Source organism: Pezoporus flaviventris, unplaced genomic scaffold (genome assembly GCF_033815535.1).
Source record: "Pezoporus flaviventris isolate CSIRO_AGI_PZ_B2104156 unplaced genomic scaffold, CSIRO_AGI_Pfla_v1 ptg000036l, whole genome shotgun sequence".
NCBI lineage: Eukaryota > Metazoa > Chordata > Aves > Psittaciformes > Psittacidae > Pezoporus > Pezoporus flaviventris.
Window position 1 is genome coordinate 39,075,344 of NW_026892584.1, and position 13,431 is coordinate 39,088,774.

General features: G+C 38.4%; 1 protein-coding gene across 11 annotated transcripts in view; it reads right to left on the minus strand.

Moving 5' to 3' along the window:
* BEGAIN (brain enriched guanylate kinase associated) overlaps window positions 1-13,431 on the minus strand; it is a 172,563-nt gene that overhangs the window by 59,765 nt on the left and 99,367 nt on the right. For 8 of the 11 annotated variants that reach the window (XM_061463979.1, XM_061463982.1, XM_061463980.1 and 5 more), the window contains 2 exons: window positions 6,825-6,986; window positions 550-616 (listed from right to left, as the gene is read on the minus strand). In XM_061463979.1, the coding sequence (XP_061319963.1) occupies window positions 550-616; window positions 6,825-6,986 (229 nt within the window). The remainder of the gene's footprint in view (window positions 1-549; window positions 617-6,824; window positions 6,987-13,431) is intronic. The other 3 variants (XM_061463984.1, XM_061463989.1, XM_061463988.1) reach the window with 1 other exon arrangement.

A 13,431-nucleotide genomic window follows, 5' to 3' on the forward strand; every position in this document is an offset into this window, starting at 1 on the left:
TAGATGTGAAGCCCATAAATGGCACAGTGATTTCTTCACTGAGTTATAAATTGACCTGTGACAGTGACATTGCAGTTGCAGACACATGCAGATTGGAAATTAATACACTGAGACTGAGAGTTATGACAGCATATAAAAGTCAGACCATTCAAGCTCTATTAAATCCCTTAATAAAAGCTGTGTTAAAGCATCTAAGAAGCATGAGAAAACCTTGCATTACCTTATTTAAATTTGTCATTAATGAAAACATAAATATTTAAAACCCATGAAGTTATTAAATAATTAACCAGAATTATTTTGAAGGTACAATTTTCTCATAGAGATCATCAGCCAGTGAAATTTCTGTTTAAACTGATAGACTTATGCCACCACACACAGCTTTAGCTCTAAAAGCTGATACTGATAAAGTCAGTATCTTTTTAAAGCATACTACGTTTGGAGCATTAGGGTGTTTATTTTTTGTCACAGCTACGTATACATTTGTCCTATGATTTAATAACCATAAAACCAGATTTAATTAAAAAGGAAAGTTCACTTATGACAACTTACCATTCTGTAAAGTTTATCCTCCAGATCCTGATTAATTCTTTGTAAGGCTAGGTAATTGTTTTGTATCCTAAAACAAAGATGATATAAGGTAATTGAATGCATTGATTTTCATGTTGTTCTTTACCTGTAATTTTTACATCAGTAAAAAACCTTGGCTTGCAGTACTTGAAATCTTCTTTTTTATCACTCCTGTTGCCAGTCATTGGTTGCCTTTGAAATGTAATTACCACCTACTTCCTAAGCAAGCTTCTTTTTTCATGTTTGCTTACTATAATTAGCAGCAAATTCCACCAGGAAGTGAAAATATGTTTGCTGTTCTCCACTTCTGTGCAGACATGCATCACAGCATGGGAACTTGCACAAAGATATTGTAGCTTTAAATCAGGCTCAGGAGTAATATGCTAGAGAGGAAGCTTGAGCTGTATGCTTTCTTATGTGTCTTTTAGTACAGAAAAAAATTTGTGTGGTAATCTTAATAAGGAAAATTGCAGCAGAAACCTAATGACTGTAGCAAAAGCACCATATAAAGAGAATAGTCCTTCTTTTTACAGAAGTTCAAGGAATTGCCTCTTCTCAAGAGCTAAACATATCCTCTTTCTCCAGGACATACATTCAGATAGCTTAGCCTGGAAAAAGTTTATTAGCACTAAGGGATTGAATGGACTCACAAAATGAGGCTTCCCTGCTTATTATAGAAAGATACACCAAAGTTTGAATTTGTACGTCTTTAGGCTGCTTAGATGGTAACCTTGGTATTGTAATCAACAAGCTGCACTGCCTGTGGGAAAAGCATCATTATTTTGGTAAGTGTGAGAAAGGTTTCCTTTTCTCTTCATTGAAGGTATGGAGGGTAGCTCCATGGTCATGTTTGTACATACCACCTCAGCAGCTGCTGGAAGCTGAGCTGTGAAAACTTTGTCTGAATACATCTATATGTTTGTACTGGGAATCTTAGGTCAACAGGTCAAAATATTTTCAATAGTGAGTTGATTTTAGGTAGAATGCAAGCGTTAGGGTTAGTTCACTGTACGAGTGATCACAGATTCAATGCATGTTTTTTTTTCAGCAGAAAGCCACTGCTCTGAGAAGCCTGGATCTGTGTATAGCTTCCATGATGATCAGGAAGGGACTGGGATTAAAGAAGTCTCCTTGGTTTATTGTATGATTAGGAGTGGTTCTTAAAACTGGAATGAAGATTTGCATTTGAATTATGCCATTGAAAACTGAGGGGTCCAACTCGCCCCTTTGTGGCAGTGAAGCAATGTGATGGTTCAGGACTCTCCCTGTATCTGTTGCCATGGAGATTTTCTTTCCAGTTAAATGATAAAAATTCTCCGTTCAGGGACAGGCCAGTGGCTCACGGTACCTCTCGCAAGGCATGCAGTGCTCTGGCTTGAGGCTGCCAGTAATATGGTAACATCTGCCCCACAGACCTGGGAGGGGAGTTCTGTACAGAGGACATCTGCTCTGTGGGCATAAATGATGACACCCCCATGGATGAATTTCCCTGGGGTCTCAAGGGTCAGCCCAGCCTCAGGCCATCCATTTCAAATGTGCACTGAGAGCCTGGGAGAAGTTTCGGTGTCATGTATATTTTACAGAGCTACAGAATGGAGATTTTCTCACTCTAAGGTGGATTTGCAGTACAGTGTTTGCTAAGGTGGTGACCCAAATGGGCTGAAAATCTGTGAGACTTGAACTAACCTATGGTTTGGTCATTACTCACCAGTTCTCACAATGCCATTGTGTAAATATCTGTGTGACTTAAAGGATTGATTGAAGTTTATGGATCTCCGCATTGTCCGTGCTCCAGTTAAACACAGCATTTGCCACTAAGCCTCTGTATAGACATTTATTTGTGCAGATCTAGGTATACTTGGGATTTTCATGGCTATTTAGCTGTCAACACAACAGAGAGAAATCTCGGGGTACCTTGTACGCAGCTTTTCATGGCACAGGCAAAATCAGAAATTATTTTGGTAAATTAGTGGAAGCAAAAAGGCTTAGATTGGCTTTGCCTGCAAACTGCTACTGAGCACAAACATAGTTATGTTTTGCTGGTAAGGCTGTGTGCCGTGGTGTGGAGAAAAAGGATTTAAAAAGTATGATAAGGCCTGCTGGCTGAGACCTGAAGTGCCCCAGGCCTGTCTGATCTCCTGTGTCATGGTCTGCAGTTTTTCTCTAATAAAGCAAAATAGAAAAGGTTAACCTTGGTTTGCACCCAGGCAGCTTGTGGCTCAATTAGAGGTAGTGTTAAACTGATGGAAAATTTTAGCATCTGCAACCTCCTAAAATTTTGCATGAGTTCAAAACCATCTGTATAAATTCCTGAAAGAAAAGGGGAAAAAAAATACTGGTTCAGGACTTTTCTAGCTCAGGCGTCTCCATACTCCGGTCTGTTCTGCAGTGTAGACCTATGAGGAGAATTCAAGGAAGATCCTGAAGTTTCCCTTTCTAGAACTTTGAGTTCATTAATAAAACCAGCAGTAACTGCTAATTGCCACTTGCATATCTGGCTTGTGAGGGTGGCAATACAGCACTGGGTTTCCTCCCCAGCTTCTGTTGGCGCTTTTTCTCTTGATATAGATTATGGGAAGGTTGGTTACCATATTTGCTCTTTGATGGCAACACTTCCATGCCATAAAGGATTTTTTCAAGAGCTTATCACAGTCTGCTTCTCTGCTTCTGATTTCTATTCTCTTTGACCATCAAATTTTCCTCTGTTGTATGTTTAGGAGAAAGTAGGCCACAAACCCTGGTTCTTTAACACATTAATGTAACATGGAAAAAACCTGACCACCTCCCAGTAAAATAAAATCCAGTGTAATTTAAAAATCCACATTAAGTAGGAAATTGTACTTCAAAAAGTGTTTCTATTGAGAACAGTATGCAAAGGTAGTCAAAATAAGAAGAAACACATGTACACATACACATGCACATATATGCATATAACCCAAACTGGAAATCCACTGTGCCAAAAGAAGTATCAGCAAATGTAGGTGGTGAGGAGAGAAATGGACCTAGAAATATTTGGAAGAAAGTTTTAAAGGGATAAAGGAGGAACAGAATAGTTAAATTAATCTGTGGGCAACACTGTAAAAAAAAAATAAATATTGGGAAACCTATTCAAATTTGAAAATGACCAGATAAACAAATGGTAACTTAGCCTTGTTTGCAGAAAAAATACACCCAGATAACCTGAATGTTGTATGAAACATTTTAACATTGTAAATCAGGCTTCTTTGTAATGAAAGCAAACAGTAGGTCAGCTTCGCTACCCTGTGAAACTGCTGTAAGAATAAGCTCCTGTGAATCAATAACTATTACCATTTTTTGATGGCTTGCTTTGTTGTTTGTATTGTTAGGTGATACCCATGTGCCTCCAGGTGCATATATGGGCATGTATTAAATGCATGTTTAGATTCTTGACCAAATTAGGGTCAAATGAAAAATATTCGGACCATATTGAACATTACATGTCTGGGTTCTAACCCAGCAGACAACACGCTCTTCTCTAAGACTGCAGATCACCACTAAAGAAGAAGTCTGCAAAAGCCTCTGTTTCCACTCAGTCTCAAGCCCTCTTAAGGCCATTAAATACATCTAAAAGTAAAACACAGGCCTGAGCTGACCTTGAAAGAAGAGAATTTCACCCAAAGTGCAGCTTAACTTTGAAGAGTGACTGCTAAAACAGTAACTTCTTGTTCAAAAAACCTTTCTTCTCTCTGTTGTCACCAGTTGGACTTTCTCACGAAAACAAGGGAGTTTTCCCTTCACTTATTCCAAAACTAAAACAGCTACAGGATTTCTGTTCAGAACACCCTGTCAGTCCATGAAATACCTTGCTTTTGGTGAAACAATTGGTGTGTGTGTGTGCATGAATCTCTGTATGGGTTTATTTCTTGTGTTCTGGTAAAAGCTATGATGGGGGCCAAGTTGTTGTACAAGGTAGGGTCTCAAGGAGGAAAGCCAGCATGAAATTTGGAGTCCCGTTTTGGTTCCATGATTGGTATTTGATTTTTTTTTTTTAATTTTATCCTAAAAAAAAGAGTTATGCTGATCACATCAGATAGGGGACTACTGTGAGGTAAATGAAATCCCCAATCTCTTTTCAGTTACTTTTCAAAGCTGAACTTACGCTTTACAGTTAATATATTCAAACTTTCTCAGCAGTGTCCTGCTTTTGCTCCCACCAGAAATAAAGAAAAAAGCCACCTCTAAACCTTTGTAGAGAGGTCAAAAACTTGACCATTAAGCCACATAAGTGACCTCCTTGTTTGGCTAAGAGAGGGGAGGCCTAGCAGCAACACAGGTAATTCTGGATAAATTAAGATACTAAAGGCATTCAGAAAGGAATATAAGTGGATGACCATTCAGACTCTCAGAAAAATTCTGCACTTAGTTGTGGAAGTTTAATAACAGAAATGTTCTCTAGTATGCAAGTGGATCCTGTACACAGGGCTTATTTATTTTGGGGTTTGTGTGTGTGAATTTCTCTCCCTTTATTGCTCTTGAATAAAGCAAGAGATACATGACTGAAACTAATTCTAGTTCCTTGTTTTTCTCACATTGATTTTCCTCGTGACATGTTGCTGACATGCATTTGGATGACGGTTTTGTATTAGACGTTATCCTTCTCTAGGTTGGGAAATCTAGTTCAACTTGTGGTATGCCTTGCTATTCTCAATCGAAACATTTTTAACGCTCACCTCATAAAATATTTTGGGCTTCAAATATGGTATGTCTTTAGGGGAGTAATCACCTGCCTGAAACATAATTTCTAATGTAAGTTTTCTTTGTAATATGGTACAATGGCCCATTAGATGATTGGAAAGTCAGTTCTACCAATCTGATGTTTGGTCTGGATTCTGCCTAGAGCAAAGGAAGACTGCCTGGCCTGAGTTTTGGAGGGTGCTTAACTCATCAGTGTCCAATGACTAGGAAGCCCCTTTGTTTTAACAAAAGTTGAGTGGTCAGCACCTCTGCTGATTTATGGCAACTGTGTCTGAAATAATTCTTCAAAAGAGTACCAGCAATCCCTGTCTTGTAATGTACTGGAGCAAACCTATGTCAAGAGTGAAGTTCCTTTTCATAGCTCAGTGAAGTGATAGGAAATACACTGTTGGCAAAAAAAACAACCTCCAGACTGCTCTTGATACATGTGTGTAGATTTTAGCCTTGTCGTAAGAAGTGTCCTTGGTTAAGGAAGCGTTTAAGTTATAAGATCACATTAGGTTGTTTCCTAATTTGAGTTCTTAAGGCTTCTCTTTAAAATCTGGATCACATGATTTGACTGACTTAGTTTGTTGTTGGTTTCTGGCTTTGTTTTGCTTTGATTTTTGACTTCTGCAAGGAATAAAAGGTATTTCTTGGGTATGAATTGGGTATGAAGCCCTGGGATGATTCATTCTGAATTTTGTTTTGACTCATCCAATGAGCTAAATCAAACAGTTTAATTATCTACATCATTTTAGAAACATCTCACAAGAAATGCAAATACATTCCTGCATAAATGGATAATTTTAGGTTCAGAAGTTTTGCAAACAATGAAAAAATTGATAATAAGAATCACTGATAAATTTAAAGCTAGATTACAGACCATTTTAATCAGCACCAGGAATGTCAGCAGTGTATGCGTAATATAATTTTTCATTAACTTTAACTGGGCCCCCGATTTGCAATGGCTGTGTACCAGAGCTTCAACAATTTTAAATAATAATAGGTTTTGGTATTATTCCAATCTATTTGGGACTAAAAAGTGAATGATATGCTACAGCATAATGAAAATGTCATAATAGCATTTGAATTGTACATAGTCTCAGCTTTGCGTTGTGAAGGACCACATTCTATTCTGTTGTATCAATGCTGTAACAACAGAAAATGTGCAGCTAAACTAATGGAAAAAGATTTATCTGTAAATATATATAGTACATATATATAGTGTGCTTATAATCTTTGTATGTGTAACATAATGTGGCACTAATTCACATGTATATTTACATATAAAGTGTCATATATGCACTTATATTTGTATATTTCTATATGCATATTTACTATAAATACAGAGACACTTTACATATCACACGTAAATAACTTAATGTGGTATGCAATATATGTTTGGATAAATGAAACATGTATATTCCATGTGAAAGCATGATGCATAATGAATAATAAGTTATGTATGTTTGAGACTATATGATTATATTTTTATTCATACATCTTAACACGGCCACTTATAAATTCCTAAAGACTGTTCATTTCAAAAAGTCACTAACCTTCTCAGTTTTTCAGTTACTTTTTCAAGTTCCTCCTGAGCACGTCTCAATTCTATTTCAAGATACTGACGTGTAGAATCAAATTCCGTTTCAAGCATTTCCAGTTTATGGGTAGTGTACGATAGACGCTTTCGTAATTCCCCCTTCTGTTCTTGCAAAGTACTAGAAAAACAAAGACCACAGCTGTAGAATTTAGCTGCTCCCAAAAAGCTTTTCATGATCCACTCTTTGATCAGTTCCCTAGAGTATAGGTTGGCATTAAACCAGATAAGTGTGCTTAGTAATTTGTTTACTTCACTGAAAATCTGATTTAGACAGTTGACTATCTTCCCATCTGGCCTTTCCAGTGCGTTAGTTGCTAATATCTCATTAACTAATATTTTGTAAAAGAATCCTCATTATAATATAAAATACAGTAGAGTTTGGTTTCAAACAGGACCTGTTATTTACAGTTATCTTAATGTACCATGACTGAAGTAGCAGATATCTATAGAGAAGTATTTCTAAATAAACTGTGCAAAAATATTTCCTTGCTAATAATACAAGTTATATTTTGTGGAGAAAGAAAATTTTGTCTTACCTGATTCAATTCCCACCCTAATCCCTGGCCATAATGCTGCTGGAGATGGTAATAAATTAATATTATAGTAATTTTAAAGTTATAGATCTTTCCCCATTTTCCCACTTCTGTGGGAGCAAAGAGTATGACACGGGTGTGATCCTTAATTTTTCTCAGTTCTTTCACTAATAAAGAGTTTATGCCCTGCTTGTAAGCTAACTTCAGTCATACATTTTGACTAAACAAACGCTAGGCACAGAATTTGGAGAAATGAAGTTTTCACTATTATTTTTCTCTTTCATTTAGAGGTCACATAAAATAGCATAAAGCTGTGAGATAGATACAAGCAAAATTTTTATCATGAAGGTCAAAGTGTGATCTGCATCCAGATAATCCCTCTGGATTTTCAGTGATGAACCTCAGGCTCCTTTCCGTGCTTTACTGAAGCTTGGCTTTGTGACTTCAGGTAAGCCAGTCTGCTCTTGTCTCATTTCTTATCTGCACAATCCTTTTATCCTTGTTTATTTAGTTTGTAAGCTCCTAAGTTTTCTAGCATGTTTGCCAGTTATACAGTAGGATGGGGTTCTGGTCAGAGCTGGTATTTTCTGGAGGTGACTGTAACTTGGTTCAGATACTGCAGTTACAGTACTGAGCTCATCTCTTGACATCAGGTGGGACCTCTGAGACACTTACGGAACTGAAGTCTGCTGTCACAGACAAAAGTGCTACTATATGATGCATTGTGAATTGTCTTGCTTGTTTTTAATCATATGATAAAAATAATTCTTCATAAAAGAATGGCAAATCTTGATTGCCTTTGATGTCAAGTGAGTACTGCCGTCAGTAGAATAACATTTTGGGTCTTTAATTAGACAAGAGAGTTGGGAACATGCCATTCTTCAAGAAACACTTATCTTAGCTGTCTTCATTGTGACTGCCTTCTCTACAAGCTGTGATAGGAGTTTCAGTAACTTAATGCAAAAGCTTTACAGTTGCTGCTTACTTGATCCATTCAGGTTAGAGGCAGGAAACAGTCTAATGTTTTGGCAACACAGTGCTCTATTTCAATTACACATATTGCATGATTGCAGTTATACTTAGATTACTACTTGTAGTTATAATCTCTTAATATAACCTAATGCAGACATTCAATGCGGCTCCAGGTAATGTAGTCATTTAGCTTTTATGTTTCACTTGGTGAATTAAACCCCCAGATTATCTAGGGAAGTAAGAATCTGAACCCATGCTGCTCATTTCTGCATGTCCTCATTCATGATGTTACCACATCATACTGCCTTTCACATGCTCTGCTTCTAGCTTGGTTTTGCCAGTCATCTGCTCATCTTGGGAAAGAATAGTGGTTAGTTTTCTTTCCTGCAGCCTTGCAACTTGGTTTTTCTTCCGTGAAGTGGGAGTTACAGTGTCAAAACTGTTTAGAGTGAAAAAAAAGATTTGATCTCAAGTCTGCTGCTCTAAAAATCTAACCACTAGGATTTGTACTAAAAGCAGACAGTAGATTCTTCAGCTACAGTTTCAGATAAAAATGACAAGGCTGCTGCTTTATGCTAGGCAAGTGCAGTTAATGAAAGCTAAGCTATCTCAGGGGAGGTTATAACATCCTGATGCACTGGGGAGTTTTGGCCACAGGCAGTTTGACCTCTGGGGGGAACAGGGGCTGTAGGGGTACAAATATATTGGGAATGACATGTTGAAGTCAGTAATAGCTGGAAACTGTCTAACAAAGGAAAAAGAGATAAGTTAATGGCCTCCAATAACTTTGTCTTCTGCTTCCTCATGCAGGTACCTTTTTGCTTTGGGTCTCAGTTGTGTGAAGATTAGATAGGAACAAAGCACCCAACTTCTGAAATGAAGTTGCTTCTGCATATGCCTGTGTGCCTAGGCCTGTCTATGTGGGGAAATTTGGGCTTCAAAACTTGAGTTCTGGATAAATCTTGATCCTTAGGTAGAAGGCAGTACTTTGTTAGGGTCCCAGTTCAGAAAGTTTTTGAAGGATATACTTCACCTCAGGCTCAGCCTTTTTTTCACTTGAAGTTCACTTTGAAAAGTTTGTATTCTTGAATTTTTTACTTTCAGAATGGGATTATTCATTCCATTAAAATTAAGCCTATTTTAACAAGTTTCACTGAAACAGTTTACATACATGCAGTCTTCCACATAATGCTTTGGGTAGTAAAGCGTAGCTGTAACTTTGTACAAAATAAGAAAAAAACCCCAGAGGTTAAGGCATAAGTTAGGAAACTTCAAAGATCAAAGTTATTCTCCTTCAGCAAACCATAATTCTGAAAAAGCTCTTCTCATTTCCACCTAAGCTAGAAAGATGGGGTGGCATCCTGATACCATCCCAAACATAGCAGAACTCCTGTTCAATGTCCGCTTTGATTCATCTGACACAAACAAAATCAGCTGGCTATTTTTGAGAGAACTTTTTACTTTTAGACAAGAACAGTAACACTTGGTTTATGATTGATAGGATTATTTAAGATGTAGTAGTATGTAGATAACAGTGAGTAATTATTAAAATACAAGTTATTAAACAGAAAATAAAAATTTTAGAAACCATGAAATCGTGTTTTTACATGAACATGCTGATTAGCAGAAAATTTATAGCCACCTTTAAGGAAAGGGAGAAGGAAAAGGAGAAAAGGAGAAAAGGAGAAGGAGAAGGGAAAGGAGATGGGTATGGAAGGAAGGAAGGAAGGAAGGAAGGAAGGAAGGAAGGAAGGAAGGAAGGAAGGAAGGAAGGAAGGAAGGAAGGAATATATATATATAGTTATATATATATGTAACTAAGAAAATAATTAAATGGAAAAAAGTATAGCCAGTCGAAAGGAGAGTACTTCACAAATAAAAAATGTTCTCTGGAAATCTGGTGCTAGGTCTCAGAAAACACATATCCTGTATTTAGTGGTCAAAGTTTCAGGAAGAAAGTTTGACAGCTGGAAGGAAATGTGGAATTACAGAATGGGTTCAAAAAACCTGTAGAGTAGGACCTTTTGTAAAAGTGGTTCTCTATTCCTTTAAATAAGCTGTAAAGTCCTGCTCCCGTACAACCAGTGGATTGCAAGTCATTACCCATTTTGCTTCATTAAAGCATTTCTCTAAAAAACAAGAACAGTAAGTACAATATTAAATATTTAGACTAATGAAAGAAAACCTCTCAAGGAAAGCTACTTTAAAGGTTATTAAAAACAGATCTTCAGACTTTCTAAAGTAATATTTTCACCAACTAGCTGTTTTTATACTCATAAAAATATAAAGTAAATATGAAAACATATGTTGACAGAGAAATTTGTGATCCCAGGTATTTTATCACTGCCAATACTTGACACGCTTAAATTCTGGAGTTGCTCCTTGCAGGGCACTTTAAAGCCCTCTTCCCTCAGACAGTGTTCCTACAGAGAAATTCTAAGCCTCAGTATTGAATCCTATTGCTGGAGTTGATCCTTACCAACAATTCAGGGGCTGTTCAAGGGAGATATTATGACGTGGGAGTTAGTACTGCTCAGGCTCTACATTTAGTGAAAAGAAGTCTATTTTTCTGGAGGGAGGTGAGAAGGCTGTGCAGGCAATTTCAAATACCACCAAATACTGAGTACTTTCCTAACATTAAAATTTTGCCATCCCAGCTTGCACAAAAGTTGAAACAGAGATGTTTGTATTCCTGGTGTTACCTTTCCCTCTCTGGTAGGCATCTGTTCATAAAGGGCAGTGAGTCATCAAAATGGTTAATATTTTCCCTAAATATTTCTGCTAGCCTGCATATTAAGGTGAGTACTGGTTTCACTCTGTACAGCTTCAGCCCCAGGGAAAGGTGTGCAGGTTGATGAGCGCAATGGAGATGGACAACATGTACCTATCACCCTTCAGCTGTTGGGCGGGATTCATGTGTAATGATGGCTGGGGAAGCTCCAGGTGAACATATTTCCATTAGAGCATTTCAGGCAAAGCTGAGGTACTGTGTGGTGATAGCCTATTCTGAAGAATACAAACAAGTTTTCACTGTACCTGTTACCTGTCTGATCTTCTGCCAGCTTATCTGCCTGGCAGGTGGCCTGATGACAGAGGAGTGCTGGCATGCAAAGTTGGGGCTGTTCAGCTGCCTGGAGGCCAGAAGATTTCTAGAGATTGTTATCTTTGGACAGTCCACAAAGAGGGTGCTCCCCAATCTGTTACTCCCTGAGAGTAAATATCTATGGCTCTGCCCCATTGCTACAGCGTCCAGGAAACCCCATATTTACACCTGGCTGGTCAAACTGCTTCAGCAGCAACACTTTCACATCTGTCTGCCACTCCAGGGCTTTGATTTGTAGATGGTTCTGGGATGTTGTTTAAACCCATTTTTTGACCTATTGAAATTCTCCCTGAATGATTACATTCCTTCTCGTAGCTCTAGGAGTGAGTAAACCAAAATATGATTAATGGTATTAGAAAGGAAATTAGCAGTGAAAGGAATGCAAAACAATGGCAACATAAATGCCCATATCAAATATACTGAAAAAAGCATATTGAAAGTTCTGCTTTCTGAGCAGTGAAATAGACCTTTTAATGCAGCTGTGAAATCTTAACTCAAGCTAACAGCATTTTGCAGGTAAACTTCCTGCCTTGGAAGAGGGAATGTGTAAGTAGCAATTGACTGGGATTGCCGTCTGGGGGCTCTGAGTCTTGTACTTGGCTTTGACAAGTGTGCCTGGTGCTATTCCAGTCAAGTATATTATGGCAAGACTGACCTGACCAGAAAAAACATCAGTACTACTGGTCTGCTCTGGCTCCCATTCTTTGTCAGCTGTGATGAGCAGGCACTATCATCAGGATGAAATTTATCTGATCTGTTTTAGGAGACTACTTTTAGATGAGGTGACACAAATCTGGAAGTACCCATTTCCATTAATTACAAAGGGAATCTAGTCAAATAGCTTAGACACAGAAAACTGCATCTCATAAGATAACTCTCCCTCTTCCTGACTCAGTACTGTCTGTATGAGATGAAGTAATAGCATTCCCTTTCTTGTTTGTTTGGATTGTGTGGAAACCCACCAAAAAAAAACCAAACAACCAAACAACAAACTAAATGCTTTCAAAGTGTTTATCAGATTTGTTTCATGTCTGCAATGTGTCACATTCTGCAAAAGGGCTTCATAGGATCAGGAATTTGGGAACACTAAAGGAAATTTAAAAATTACATTCTGAAAGAGAATTTTGAAAAGCATCTTTTCTTCTTCCAAACTGTGTGATTTTATCTAAGGAAAAGTAAAAAACAGTCAGCCCTGTGACTGTTCACATGCTGTGAAAGAGTCTGAAGAGCAGGAGAGAATATCTGGGAAGGGCCAAGGGACCACTTGTGAATCCAGCCATACTGTGCTGATTTACACCACCGAATGGCAGCCAGGAGTCTGGCTGTGTGGTGGGCAGCCAGAGAGTCTGGGACCAGGTTTGTGCACTTTCTGGTCTGGAAGTAATTTCCCAACACGTCTGATTGAGACTTCTGTGGACCTCTGAAAAGAGATGCTTAGCTAAAGGAGTGCAAGCAGCCACATCTCTGGTTTTGTTTCTGATCTTTGAATAGAGCCTGCCATCACAGAGACAAGAGCAGTCAGCTAGGCAGGAGGCAAGGCCCCAAGGGACCTCTTCTTGACATGTAGCTCGCACCCGAGGGAGCAGAAAGCTAGGGATGGAGAGTCTGGGGACATTCTCATCCAGCAGAGATATCAACAGGTCCTTAGTGCCACTGCATTGCTGCTCAGTAGAGCTGGACTACATTGCAAACTTCATCTTGGGACTACCAGGGAATGTTGACTTCATCAACTCCTGCTGAACCATGGCTAGTGGTCTGCATTACTGAGGACCTTTTATTCTAGCGCAGCCCTACTGCTGGTGACAGGGCATGGCTCTGGCATGGGTCAAATGATGTCTGCATCCTGCCTTGGGTAGAAGTGCTTCATGAAAGGCACCCCAAACCTTGGCTTAGGAGGAATAGCTTTGAGGTGGTAGTTGTGTCACTAAATTTGAACCCTCAGCAATATTTTTTAG